Consider the following 13,855-nt stretch of genomic DNA (forward strand, 5'->3'; position numbering starts at 1 on the left):
TTAGACAGTTGCAGCTAATTTAATACAAAACTGCTGCAGGCACCATGGAAGCCAAAAGATTGATCACATCACACCATTCCTCGGCTTGGCTTCCAGTTTCATCTCAAAGTAAAGTACTTTTAATTGTATATAATTCCTGTAATGGCCTAGGACTCAAATACCTTGCGGATATGCTAGAATAACCTCGAATTCACTTAAAACATGCCGCAGCTGGAACAAGCTTCCAGAAAATGTAAGGGTGCCCAATGGTAGCTACTTTTATTCATTTCCTTTGTAACTTTTTAAGACTACAATTTTTTTCAAATAATTTTTTAATGTAAAACACTTTGAATTACCATTGTGTATGACAAGTGCCTTGCCTATGGATCCCAGACTATGTAGTTCAATACCTTGAGCAGGACATTTACTTAAGAATAGTTTAAGAATATTTCACCTGAAATGAAAATTCTGTCATCCGTTTGACATTGTGTGGCTCGTACATACAGTTTTTGTCCATGGAACATCAAATAGTTATCTAGCTTGCCATTTTCAATACAATGAAAGTGATCAAATACCCGTGGTATTAAGTTCCACTGAACTTTATGCTTCAAGTGACATGAGGGTGATTAGATGATACATTTTTGGATGAACTATTCCTCATTATTTTGCCCAAGGAACAGTAGTAATAGTTAGTGAATCACATTATGTATGGTGTCTGAAACTATCCCATTAACCCCAGGTTTTTCTAGAGGGACTGTTAGTGTCTGTTAAATGAATAACAATATTCTACTACAATATAGTCTTGTTACAATTGGTCGGCACATATAGTGATATGATACTGTGTTCAGTTAACATGTCCATTTGACACAAGTGTCATCCTGCCTTTCACTATGCAGAGGTGTTTGTGAAGGAACTTAGTTTATAGCTTATGTACTTTCTCCTAAGGTACAAGCACTTCATACAGTCAATAAGATATCAAGTCAAAAAGAATGAATGTAATATTTTAGACATTTTAATAAAGGGCTCATTCATTGTATGACTCAAGTATATCAAACTTTCTTTGGGTCGTTGTCACCCTCAGAAATTGTAATGTTCTTTCTTTTGCAAAAATGTATTGGATAATTATAAGAAATGGCTGAGGACTGAGAATAAGTGAATCTATGGGAAAGCACATGGATTATTATTTGACTAAAATTACCTTCTATAGTCATTGGGATATCTCTCGCATTTTTTATTAGAGTTAATCCTCTCTCAGTAATCCAGAAACATAGACACAGAAAGGGTAAACCTAAAATAAATTTATTGAGACAGCGGAGAGCGTACGCTCTCCTGCTCTCTTTCCACCCTTTTCACAAGGCAATTAAGAAATCATGCTAAGGCTATGGAAAGAAATGGAAATGACACTGACATTTTCGCAGGGTCTGATGAGGGAACGAGGGTCTACAAAATCAGATTCCCCTTCATACAGACCGCAAATGAGCATCACAACCTGATTCGGAAGGTCCATTCAGCATGATCTCTTTGCACCAGTGTTGTGATAGACAACGTAACACACATGAAAACAAAAAGCCCGTTCAGATTACGCTCGATGAGCATCTTTTTTGGGACAAAATCAAAACAAATTCAGAGACCTCCTACTGAGGCGAACTCTTCTGTGGATACAAAGTGCAAAAACAAGCCAAAATGAGAAATGCTTTCATACATAAAAGAGCAAAAAAAAAAAAAACACTTAAGAGGAAAAGGAACAGGCAAAAATGTTAACAGTGTAAATAGGCTAAAAAATATACAAAGGCCTCTTAGCTAAAGAAGACTGAATCCTTGGTGTGCCGAACAAGGATACAGTGAATAAGCAGCACTGTGTCTCTTAGAAGAGTCCCACGACCCAGTGCTCGTACAGCATCCTGTGCACAACATCACCTGTGCCAAAGTTTAGGGTTCAAGTCACAAGACAACATTTACACATGTACTGAAGACAGTCAAGTTGTCAAAAATATTAAACTGTAATGAAAGATGATACATCTGAATGTATATATATATATTACATAAATGTACAAAGACCTGCAGAATCAATACAAAAGGACTCTGCAACCACCTTGTAAATGTATATATATATATACTCATAAACAGAGATATGTCCTCTCTGTAAACACACCAGTTTGCATGAATTAAACTACATGAAAACTGATTTCCCCTCTCCATTATGTAAATATCATTACAGTATCAGTGTTTCTTGACCTAACCATTTAAACTGACAAGTAGTACATCTTAACAGGCATGCCCCTAATGACAGCCCATGAGTTTCATGGAAATACAATAATCTCCCTCCCCAGGTCCCTATAGGTTTGCAGGAGGGAGTAACATTGAAGCAGCAATGACTGGAATATTAATGGAGAATGTTCCCTTCAGTCCTCGGGAGTGAAACCTTGGCTCGGAAATCCTTTAGCCTCTTACAGAGATTTTGTTCTCCACCGCTGCCAGCATCGCACAGAAGCGAGAGTTTTCATTCGCCAAGAGCTTGGACGGCTCGTCAAATTCCACCACCTGGGTCAAAAAGAAGAAAGAATTTAAAAAAAAAAGAGTCGGTTTAACAGAGGAACCACAGAAAGAGGCTTCTTTCAACAAATACGTTTGAAGGAACCACGGAGCAATGGATTTCTTCCCACTAGGGCTGGGTGATACATTGAAGATTAGCAATGGTGTCTTCAAAGGCATGTCTGACTGTGTCTATCGGCAGAACCCTAATTGGCAATATTATCGCCATATCTTTGCTGACAAAGCAATATTAGGAAATATTGTGAATATGGCAAAATTGTTAAAAGTTTAGCTTATAAAAACAGTAAGCCAATTTCACCTGTTTTTCTGTCTCATGACTATGACAGCTGATAGGCAGATGCTTTTAAACACTCCTGTTCGTGTATGATCGCGGTCTGTGAACAGTGTCAGGTTTCTATGTACAATGTGTTTAACAGCGTTGAGCATTTTAGCCAATCACGGACATGTCTGATGAGCGTGTGAACACAATAGCCAATCAGAGGCATTTGAGTTAGTTCAATACCGCTCAAAACGTTCACTTGGACAGGGTTCTACACGAAGGCCAATCCTTTTGTTATAACAAAATGTAGACACTAAGAGATTTAGACAACTTCATTGATCATAAGTGCCGAAGTGATTGATAGCCTTATTGAATATTAAGGTAGTGCTCTTTGCTTGCGTTCTGTTTATAACCAATTTAATACAAGTTTAATTTTCATGCTGCTAGATACACACTGCAAAAGTACAGGATTGATTTTGAAATACTGGATTAAAGACAAAATTGAATTCGATACAGGTTTAAATTTGAAAATATGATGATTGACACTGATAACCATAGCAATGGACAGGACCTAAAAAAATCTACAGTATACTGATACTGTATGTCAAAACATATTTCAAATGCAAACTTGTTCTATTGTAGTGTTTCTTTAATCTTCATGTTTCTTTATTTTTCAAAAATATTTGTTGTTGCAACAAACACAACTTTTAGTAGGGCGACCACAATATTTGTATATTTTTCATATTTATATTTGCGTAAATATGATTTTAAATGTTCCTTTTGTGTTCATTTAGTAAAAAGCAGCATGTCTAGATTATTTCCAGATCATGCCATTTTCATGTGTGTGGGGGCAGTGGATGGGGAATCAAATCAACTTTGGAATTTTTTTGAGAGCAAATGCAAAAATATCAATATACCTTGATGCAAAGATTTAAATACCGTAAAAATTTGGACAAAAAAATTTGAGATATGGTTCGCTATATCACCCATCCCTACGTCCCACAGCAACAACCTTTGATATTTTACTGCTACGACAGATTGCTTTCCATCAAATCTAGTCATCACACCACTACACCGTACCTGTCCCTGATTGAGCACCATAATACGGTCACAGTTGAGCACTGTGTGAACTCTATGTGCAATGGTCAGAGTGGTGCAGTCCTCGAATGCATTACGAATCGTCTCTTGAATCAAACAGTCGGTCTCTGTGTCCATGGCCGCTGTGGCCTCGTCCAGGATCAAGATCTAAAAATTGGGAGGACACAAAGTGGATGACCTGGTTAAATGAGACAAAGTCTGTTCGGTTTTATCTGCTAATCCCAATTGGCTCTGTCTCACATGGAAAATATCAGTCAGTGGGATAACTAACCTTGGACTGTCTCAGAAGAACTCGAGCCACACAGAGCAGCTGCCTCTCGCCCACCGAGAAATTCTCCCCGTTTTCCACCACCTCGGACTCCAGCTTTAAAGGCAGCTGAGACACCTGAACAACAGAGAGGAGATGCAATACATACAATTACAAAGATTCAAGGCCATGGTAAGAAAGAAAGAAAGAAAGAAAGAAAGAAAGAAAGAAAGAAAGAAAGAAAGAAAGAAAGAAAGAAAGAAAGAAAGAAAGAAAGAAAGAAAGAAAGAAAGAAACAAACAGTAATACAATGGAGGCAAGAGCAACAAGAAGTCATTCGAGATTTCATACTTGGACAAAATGAGAAGCTGCCATGTAAAAGAGTTGGTAACCTGAAACAACTTTGCCTGTAAATGCTATACATGGTGTGGGTTTGGCTTACACATTCTTTCATGTGTGTCCTCTCCAGGGCATCCCAGATTTGCTCCTCTGAATACAGCTTAAACGGATCCAAGTTGGATCTGTTAGAAAATACAGAATACAGTTGTATGACTAAATAAGAAAATGACAATTAAATGCATTCATATGAAGCGGGATTAAGTCTTGTGCCAACATTGCCCACTGTCCAGTCTATTTATGTAGTGCTTTAATACATTGTTTCAAAGCAGCTTCACATTAATAAAAATGGCAAAATAACAGTGTTAATGTTGTAAAATTATGCAAAAAATCAATTTCAGCAGTAAAGCAGGCATAAAGAAAGGCATTCATTATTCAGCTCAATTCTGTTCAATGTTGATTCAATTGAGTTTAATAACAGCGTGGGAAAGTTAATAACTTTATCCAGCTCAGTTCAGTCCAAATTTTGTTCTCAATGCATTGAACTGTATGATGTGAAGCAGAAAGCTATAGCATTACCACTGCGCTTGCACAGGTCAAGCCTTGTAATGCGATGCTTAGAGTGCAAGCAATTTCAACTTCAGCCCCATTTGCCGTTGACCTTTCAGAGTGCAGCCTATGATTACTGGACTGGATGGTGTTCAAATACACCTTCTTTTGTCTGATTTCACAGTTTTCTCTGTTTCCGATGTCTGATTTCAATATAGCAATTTTGTAAAAATCGTCCTTCTGAAACATTTTTCATGTGAAAGTTAATAATAGCACATGACGCATGAAGCCCTATCATGATTCGTGTAAAAAGGTCTTTGGGAATCAACTGATTGAATTTAAGAGGAGTGCAGTTCCACTGAAGGAGTGTATGCTTACCTGACAGTACCACTGAAAAGCACTGGCTCCTGTGGAATGATTGACAGCTTGCTGCGCAAATCTGCAAGGCCAATGTCGCAAATGTTGACACCATCAATCTTAATGGAGCCGCCACATGGTTCTACCAGCCGGTAGAGAACCACTCCTAGAGAAGACTTCCCTGAGGACAGATAAGATGGCAGATTTAATGTTTTTCTCTTTATGACATTAATTATCTGATTTCACCTTCTATTTTTGTCATGAAAGTCATATTTCATTAAAGGCTTGGGGCCTCATTTATCAAGATCTACATCAAATGATCCTAAATGTAAACATATGACGAATTCCTACGAATGATTTATAAAACACTTACGCACAAACACGTTAAAAAATATTATTTATTATAAAAAAATTATTGTAATAAATTAGGGCTGTCAGTAAAACGCGTTATTAACGGTGTTAATGCAAACCCATTTTAACGCGATTCATTTTTTTATCGCGAGATTACGGTAACGGTCTTTTTGGCACCGGATCTAGCTAGACCGGAAACACACTTGTTGCGAGCCGGCCAAATAGTAGGTTAACGTTACGTTTTGAGTGGATGACGAGCACGAGACGCCGAAATGGATGCCAATAAGAATCTGAATTAAAAAAAGTTTACTTTTTAAAAAGTTGCCAAATGGTCCCATTGAAAAGACCAAAGTGATCTGTGTGTTTTGTCGTTGTGAACTGAGCTATCATCATCGCAGCACATCCAGTCTGAAACACCACTTGATGATGGCCAAGCCCACACACACACACACACACACACACACACACAGCTGATGCGAATTCTCCGCCCCCTCGTCAATATCAGGACCTCGTCAGTATTTCTTTCACCCTTTTATTGATGGACAGTGTTACATTGTGTGAGAGATTATTTGCTCCAAGTAAGAATGTTTTAGTGTGAAATTGAACACAGTATTGTCAATGTTGTTTTCAATAAAAAACATTTGCACAAAGCAAGCCGATCCACTTTTTCATGTTGATAAGAGCATTAAAATTAGAAAAAATAATGGGACAAAAAGAAATCAAGAGACATTTAGAATAGATAAAAATGTGCGATTAATTGCGATTAATCTCGAGTTAACTATGACATTAATGCGATTAATCACGATTAAATATTTTAATCGTTTGACAGCACTATAATAAATATGTGTTATATATACATATATATCATATAATAAACGATAAACAAAAATAAAGCAGTTAAAACAGTTTCTCATTTGCTCAATATTTATCTTTACATTTTAATAAACAATGCTGGATTATTGTAATTGCTGGTATATATATGAATACAAAAACTTCAGTTGGCGTACACATAAGAACATTTTCACTTCAAGTTTTGCCTTTATAAATCCTGATTTGTTCCTCACTTTTGACATGGATGAAATCCGATCGTGTTTTATAAATGAGGCCCCTGATTCAAAAAGTTACATTAAATTGAATATCGTAATTGTTGAGAAAAAACACAAGAGAAGAGACTGACCTGAGCCCGTTCGTCCTACGATTCCGATCTTCTCTTTCGGTCGAATGGTGCAGGAAACTTTCTTCAGTATTAGTGGGAGGTTGTCTCTGTACCTCATCTCTGTTCCATCAAACACAATCTCGCCCCACTGGGGCCAGTCAGATGGCGGAGCCTTGTTTTTCACCCTGGCAGGGGCCTCCAGAGACAGAGACTAAGACAGAGAGAGGTGACAAAGCAAACGTCGGACTTCATCCTCTCTATTCTGAATTCATCGTAAAGAATGATGAAACTTTTAATGACTGAAATTGTCAGTCAAAAAAAAAATGATGCAAGACAAGTACCTTGATGTAATGATGGATTCTCTCTACTGAGGTGAACCGCGCTTCGGTCTCAGAGGCCAAGCGAACAGTAAACTGGAATAATCCTGTAAGCTGTGAGAGATGAAAGAGATGTTCAGCCAGGTAAAATCTACTTCTATTGTTATAACTGACAATATGACCCTATTCAATCACATTTGCGGCAAATAAATGTGTTCTAGACGTGTCAATCCTGTCTTATGCCGTTTCCACACTTGTTTTGATTGTTTGGTCCAAACTCGAGTCTATTTCCTATTTCACCGCAGGTCTCTTTTCACAGGTCCCTATTATTTGGCTCTAAACCACAGTACATTTGCATCATCAACATGAAGACCACCGTGAGTACTAGTGGCACCGGTTTACTAGGGTAGCTAGATAATTAATGACTCAGGAGGAGAAGGCGCTAAAAATGGAAAGCACTGTTCTCGCTTCACTTTTTTTACTTAAATTTTGGCAGAAAAACGGAAGGGACAAAAGCACAACATGCACAAAATGGCACTTGCATCCATCTGCCATTGGTGCAAGAAACAGTGGAGTTTCATTTTCTGCTGAAGCCAGCAGCAATGAGAAATGTGCCGCTTTCCCTGCAGGGCATCCGTCCTGCTTGACATCAGTTAGTGGACGACCGCTATGGATTTTTCGACGCCCAATGCTGATATCTTAAAGACCAGGGTGGTCAATGGCCAATATAAAACTGATATATAAAACACCCCCTCAAAAATTATATGATTTTGAGCAAATTGGAGCCAAATTGTCTTGTGCTTATGGGTTAGCAGTGGGGTACGTCTTGGAGTTCTGGCATGCGTTTAGTACGTGTCCTACTTGTGCAAGCTGAAACCTCAGTGCCTGTTGCAACCAAGACTTGGTCTTTTGCAGTCACTTGAGGGTTTTTCCTGAACCTGCCTTCTCAGAAATCTGGTTGCAGCTGTTGAAAGCTTCCTTTTTCTGCCCTGTCCTGGTAGTGTAATCACTGTTCCTTTAACTTTGAACTTGCGAACTATGCTTCCAGCGGTGTCTCTAGGAAAATGTAGTGCCTTCGCTATCTTTTTGTATCCTGTTCCTTCTTGTTTGTGAAGGGCGATGATATCTTCTCTTAACTTTTTGGACCATTCTTTTGACTTTGCCATTTTTCTAACGTGACACTCAAACCTGGCCAGTTCAGATATTTCATGTGTTCAAGCTCAAGCACACCTGGTGCAACTAATGAAGCCCTTGATTAGTTGCATCAGGTGTGTTTGAGACAACACCTGTTTTGCAGATTTGTGCTGTTGTGAGGGATTCTATTCAGGGGGTTGAATCATTTTGAGACTGCAAAAGTAATTTAAAAGCGATTTCAATACCCTGCATTAGTGTTGTCAAAAATATCGATATTTCGATAAATATCGATACTGAAATATCTGAACGGTACCAATACTACTTTCCCGAAGTATCGATACTCAGGCGCGTTGACAAACACCACACGTGACGCACTCGTCTCATTCGCTCTGGTTAAATAGCAAAAGTGAAGTGAATGGAAAGATGGTGAGGGCGGCGCCACCGCGACCGGCTTTGGTTGATTGATAAAGAACACCGCGAGCGGGCATGTCGGAGAATAGCGCGGACACGCGTAAAAAACACACCGCGAGCGGGCATGTCGGAGTCGGAGAATAGCGTGGACACGCGCTACACACCACGAGCGGGCATGTCGGAGAATAGCGCGGACACGCGATCGGGCTGCGGGCACCCAACAGATTGTTTGACTATCAATAATCCCTCACATCACTCATTTTTAAAATTATTGTATAGGTGAAAACAGACTTAAGGAACAGGCTCCAGGGGTAGGCTACTATTTAGCAGCATATGCTCAGCATCAGGGGTGTTTGTTGTTTGGACAGACCTGCCCCCACTGCTAAAACAAATCCTCAAGGAAACACTGTAACTCTTCTCATTTGAACTTTTCTGAAACATTAACCAAGATGGCCTAGTATTGTTGTTGATAAGAGTCTGTGTTGTCTCGTTTTAATTCTTAAAGTTAACATAATCTGACTGAGGAATCTTAGACAAGTAAATATTGTAACTGTGGTCAAATGTAAATTAACTGGTGCCTATTTAACTTTATTCAAAAATTATTATTTAATTCTGCAATTTTCCTTCATTAGCGATTATCATCAATTTGATTACACAGATATTAATTAAACTAAACAGCTATCTCTGAATTCAATAATGACATGCCTTTAACTGAAAATTGAATGTTTAATCTTATTATTATACATTACTGACTCTCTATCCTCCAATTTGATACTGTTAAGTGCTTTTTTGTTACAGTATATTTTAATCTTTGATAACAGTAGGTAATAAAAATACATCATGTTAGCTCTGGTCCAATTAAAAAAATAAACAAATAGAACTCAGGACATTTTTGTTCGTGTAAAATATACCTCATTGTCATGTTCTAGACTTGTTATATTTAGCTTTAAATAAAAAAAAATACCCCCTTAATATTGTGGCAGCTTTTTCTCCGTGGTATCGAAAATGGTATCGAATATCGATATTTTTCAAGGTATCGTATCGAAGTTAGAAATTCTAGTATCGTGACAACACTACCCTGCATATTAATCGCGTCTCCCTGATGCCCACAAACTATATACAATATAATTACCAAAATATATTTTGTATACTATTTTATATCGCTTTTTTTTTTTTCTATCATCATGTCCCTTTAGGGGCTCCAAATAATGCATCATTTCCTTTCCGAACATAGCATTCGGCTTCGGTCACATCCCTACAAGATGGTTGATAATGATTTTTAAAATGAGTATTTACAGAATCTCGGTAGTATATAAAAAGTATTATAGCATTTGCTTTTCAGTTATTAGAAAGAACTTTACAAAGACAGAAAACTAAAGAAAGACTGAGAAAAGGAGCTCCTGTACTGCGTTCTTGGGGCTGTGAAAATAAAAGTCCCACTTCCAACATCGGCCAATAATATGATAATATCGGCAATGGGGATATTTCGGTCGAACACTATCATCAATTGTGTTTTACTTTTGGAAATCAGGCTTTGTTGATATAATAACTACAGCAAACAATATCCCAAGCCTGTTTTTAAGAGTTTCAAGAGTTCATGATTCAATTTTAAACCAAATGTCAAATGGTTGACACTGAAAGAGTCAAAAGATGAAAGACGAAAGATTGTGTTTGGCACAATTTCCCTCACCTGTACAGCATAGGAAATGGCCAGGCCTGCGTATGCAGGAGGGATCTGGCCGTGCATGAGGACAATCATCAAAGCCGTTATGCTAATGAGAGCCACGCTGATCACATCCAGACGCACTGCCAGCCAGCGCATGGCACAGCTGAACAGATAGAAAGGAGCCTGGTTCTGATCCAGCAGCTCCTGATACCTGGGATAAAACACACAAAGTCAATTAAGTGAGCTCACTGGAAGTCTTATCATAAACTTATCGTACAATGCTTACCGTAAAGCACATTAAAAGAAACAGTATAAAATTATATCCCAGCATTCACCTTTGAAGGAATTCGTCCTCTCTTCCATAAGCATGCACGGTGGTCAGGCCCTGAATGCTGGAGGCAACGTGGGACAGGAAAGGTGACTGTGTGATGTTGTCTAATCGTTTGAGTTCTCGAATGAAGACTCGTGAAACCACGTGCAGCACTGTAAAGAGGATGACCAGCGGCCCTACTGCCACTAGGAACCAAGGGAACACGCTGCCAATCACACCCAGGCAGAAGAGCACCAGAATCACGTTCTGAATGAACATCTCAGCCTGGAACGGCAGACGTGTGTCCACTGAGAAGACAGGGAAGCGTTTAGAAATGTAAGACAGGTAAGAGAGCCTGATTATAGGGGTGTGTGATATGTATCGTCTACTATAATATCGTAATGTCTGTTCTAATGATGTCACTCACTTTGTAAAACACAAACAAAAACCGGCCTGCTTTCATTGCGTGATGTAAAATGCCCCCAAAATTCAATATATGAGGCGAAATCACCCCTTATGCCTTATATTTCTATAGTGCTGTCAAATCGATGAATATAACATAAAAGTTTGTTTATTTAATATTTAAATCACAAATTTATATATATATATATATATATATATGTGTGTGTGTGTGTTTGTATATATATACACATACACATACAAACACACACAGATACGCACATATGTATATATTATATATAAATATAATGATATATACACACACACATATCAGGGTTTCCGTTGTCCGGTAATTACCGGACATTGGCCGGGAAAAAAATGAAATGTCCGACAAAATTAAATCTCTCCGGTCAAATTGTCCGATTAAAATTGCGGAATAATCCCGCCCCCCTAACACAATATGAATTTGAGAATAAGCCTAAAATGTATAAAGAAAAAATACACCGACCTTTGGCTATGTTATAAAGGAACAGGCTCTACCGTTTGAAAGTTATTAAACAACATGGCATGCGCATTTCAAATAAAGCGCACGCCTTGAACGGCTGTAATATAGACCTAAACAACGAACGATTGAGTGAGACGTTTCAAATATGGCCAGGTCCATTGATATTATTGATAAAGTTGATAAATTGATAAAGTTGACGATGCAGACTCGCCATCTTCGCAGTAGGCTAGTGAACGCGCCTATAGAGAGAAGTGTGCTCGCGCCGACGCCTCCGTGTCCTGATTAGCCTATATTGTCCACTATATTTGCTTCTTATTTAATAATCCAGGCAAATTTGTTGATGAACCATTGATTAAAATTAATATACAATTTATACAAAACGAAATTTTCAAGCAAAAATAATATTCGAAGATCGTTGGGTTGATTATTATTCGAAAATCGCACCCCTCCACAACATGCACGCACACATGCATTAGACTACACACCGGAGCATGTGAGCAAAGCGGAGCGGTGTGCGACGCTTATTATAAGTTAAAAAACTTAAATATACGTTTCATTTTTATAAATAATATAATGTTATTCTTTTTTTATATCATCTATGTTGATTAGGCTATATGAAAAGGGAACCGCATGAGATGAGTAAGATAGGATCATAAGATGACCAATAGGCCTATATATCAGAAAACATTTGGAATTGGTCAGACATGATTTTGACCACTTATTTAGTTTTGTTTTGTAGAAAGCCTTTCTTTAAAGTTTATTTCGTTTTGTATAAATTGTATCTTCATTTTAATCAATGTTTCATCAACAAATTTGCCTGGATTAAAAAATAAGAATTTATTCATGTGAAGTGAGCATTTCTCTCTCTAGGCGCGTTCACTACTGCGAAGATGGCGAGTCTGCATCGTCAACTTTATCAATTTATCAACAATTTAAATGTTTCATGCATAATCATTACTTTCGCCGGTTCTTTGTGGCAAGCTTTATTTCAGGTGTTGCGTGATATCTCTGCGCCCAAGTAGCAGTGCTTCGCCTGTGTAGAGTCTCCGCAACGGCGATAGATTGAAACGCGCGTCCAAGTGAAGATTGCGCAACTCGCGCAGCGCGTCGTCCATGCAACTGATAGCAACGGACACGAGCGCTCAGCTTGATTTAAAAAACAACTGATTTTAGCGCTATCTCTTATTTAATAGCGTTCTAAATGAATGATCTGCTAGTTAACTGGAGATGTTAACTAGTTAGCTAGTTATTTATTTGTATTAGGTACATCCGTGCCTCAATGTTTCAAAAAGTGAATGTGTGTGAAACCATAGTAAAAAACAATTGGTGTTAATTGACGCCAATCGGACGTTCATGTTGTTTTCGTCTATTTGAAAGTCAGACTAATAATAATGTTGCATTCTATACGGCCTGATTATGTCATTTTTTAAGTTACATAGCCTGCCTCCAGTTTTCCTCAACTTGACTAATTAAGAGGCGATATTTGACCGGCATATCATCAAAATGTCCGTTAAACGAAACCTCTGCCGGTCACTTTGACCGGCACCATTTTTTTCTAGCGGAAACTCTGACATATATATTATATAAACACAATTTAGTTTAGCACTATCACACAAGCATGCTGATTTTCCTGAATATCACCAGCACGACTGCAAATGTGATATTGATTTTATATAACAGTTTAATAAATAAAGTTAACATTGTGAGTTACATTTTAGCCACAATATTAACAATATTGTCTCTTTTTCCTCTATTTCGGCAATATTTCCAAACCAAGCCGTTACAGAACTGCTGTGAGTCTCCGGGAAACACAGAGTGGCGTTTTGTTCCTGAATGAATCAGTGGATGTGTCCGAAATCACCCCTACACAACAGGTCTAACACATTAACCAAAATATAATTATAGTTAAATACCCAGAAAATACAGAGATGTTATTTTTGGTCAATTTCACACACCCCATTTGAAGATAATAATACATTCTAACCCTCCAACAGTTCTCACCTTCATCCATGTCTTTGGAGAATCGGTTGAGGATGCGAGCCGTGGGCGTCGTGTCAAAAAATTTCATGGGACTACGAAGAATCTTCTGGAAAAGTTCGTCATGGAGCTTTGAGGAGGCACGCAGAGTACCCTAAACAAGAAGAAGATCCCAATGAAACATGGACCTCTCCCCCTGACAGCTTGGTATAGATGCTATAAAACCAAATACATGTAAAAATGTCAAATCT

General features: G+C 38.1%; 1 protein-coding gene across 2 annotated transcripts in view; it reads right to left on the reverse strand.

Moving 5' to 3' along the window:
* Positions 1 to 1,594: 1,594 nt before the first annotated feature.
* The window catches only part of abcc5 (ATP-binding cassette, sub-family C (CFTR/MRP), member 5), a 102,218-nt gene continuing 89,957 nt past the window's right edge, over positions 1,595 to 13,855 (reverse strand). For both annotated transcript variants that reach the window (XM_056234164.1, XM_056234163.1), the window contains 10 exons: positions 13,629 to 13,758; positions 10,749 to 11,031; positions 10,438 to 10,624; positions 7,227 to 7,316; positions 6,907 to 7,096; positions 5,400 to 5,559; positions 4,579 to 4,657; positions 4,161 to 4,274; positions 3,872 to 4,036; positions 1,595 to 2,520 (listed from right to left, as the gene is read on the reverse strand). In XM_056234164.1, coding sequence (XP_056090139.1) covers positions 2,419 to 2,520; positions 3,872 to 4,036; positions 4,161 to 4,274; positions 4,579 to 4,657; positions 5,400 to 5,559; positions 6,907 to 7,096; positions 7,227 to 7,316; positions 10,438 to 10,624; positions 10,749 to 11,031; positions 13,629 to 13,758 — 1,500 coding nt within the window. In that variant the 3' untranslated portion in view covers positions 1,595 to 2,418. The remainder of the gene's footprint in view (positions 2,521 to 3,871; positions 4,037 to 4,160; positions 4,275 to 4,578; positions 4,658 to 5,399; positions 5,560 to 6,906; positions 7,097 to 7,226; positions 7,317 to 10,437; positions 10,625 to 10,748; positions 11,032 to 13,628; positions 13,759 to 13,855) is intronic.

Source organism: Rhinichthys klamathensis, unplaced genomic scaffold (genome assembly GCF_029890125.1).
Source record: "Rhinichthys klamathensis goyatoka isolate OS25496 unplaced genomic scaffold, OSU_Roscu_1.1 h1tg000391l_1, whole genome shotgun sequence".
NCBI classification, from domain to species: domain Eukaryota; kingdom Metazoa; phylum Chordata; class Actinopteri; order Cypriniformes; family Leuciscidae; genus Rhinichthys; species Rhinichthys klamathensis.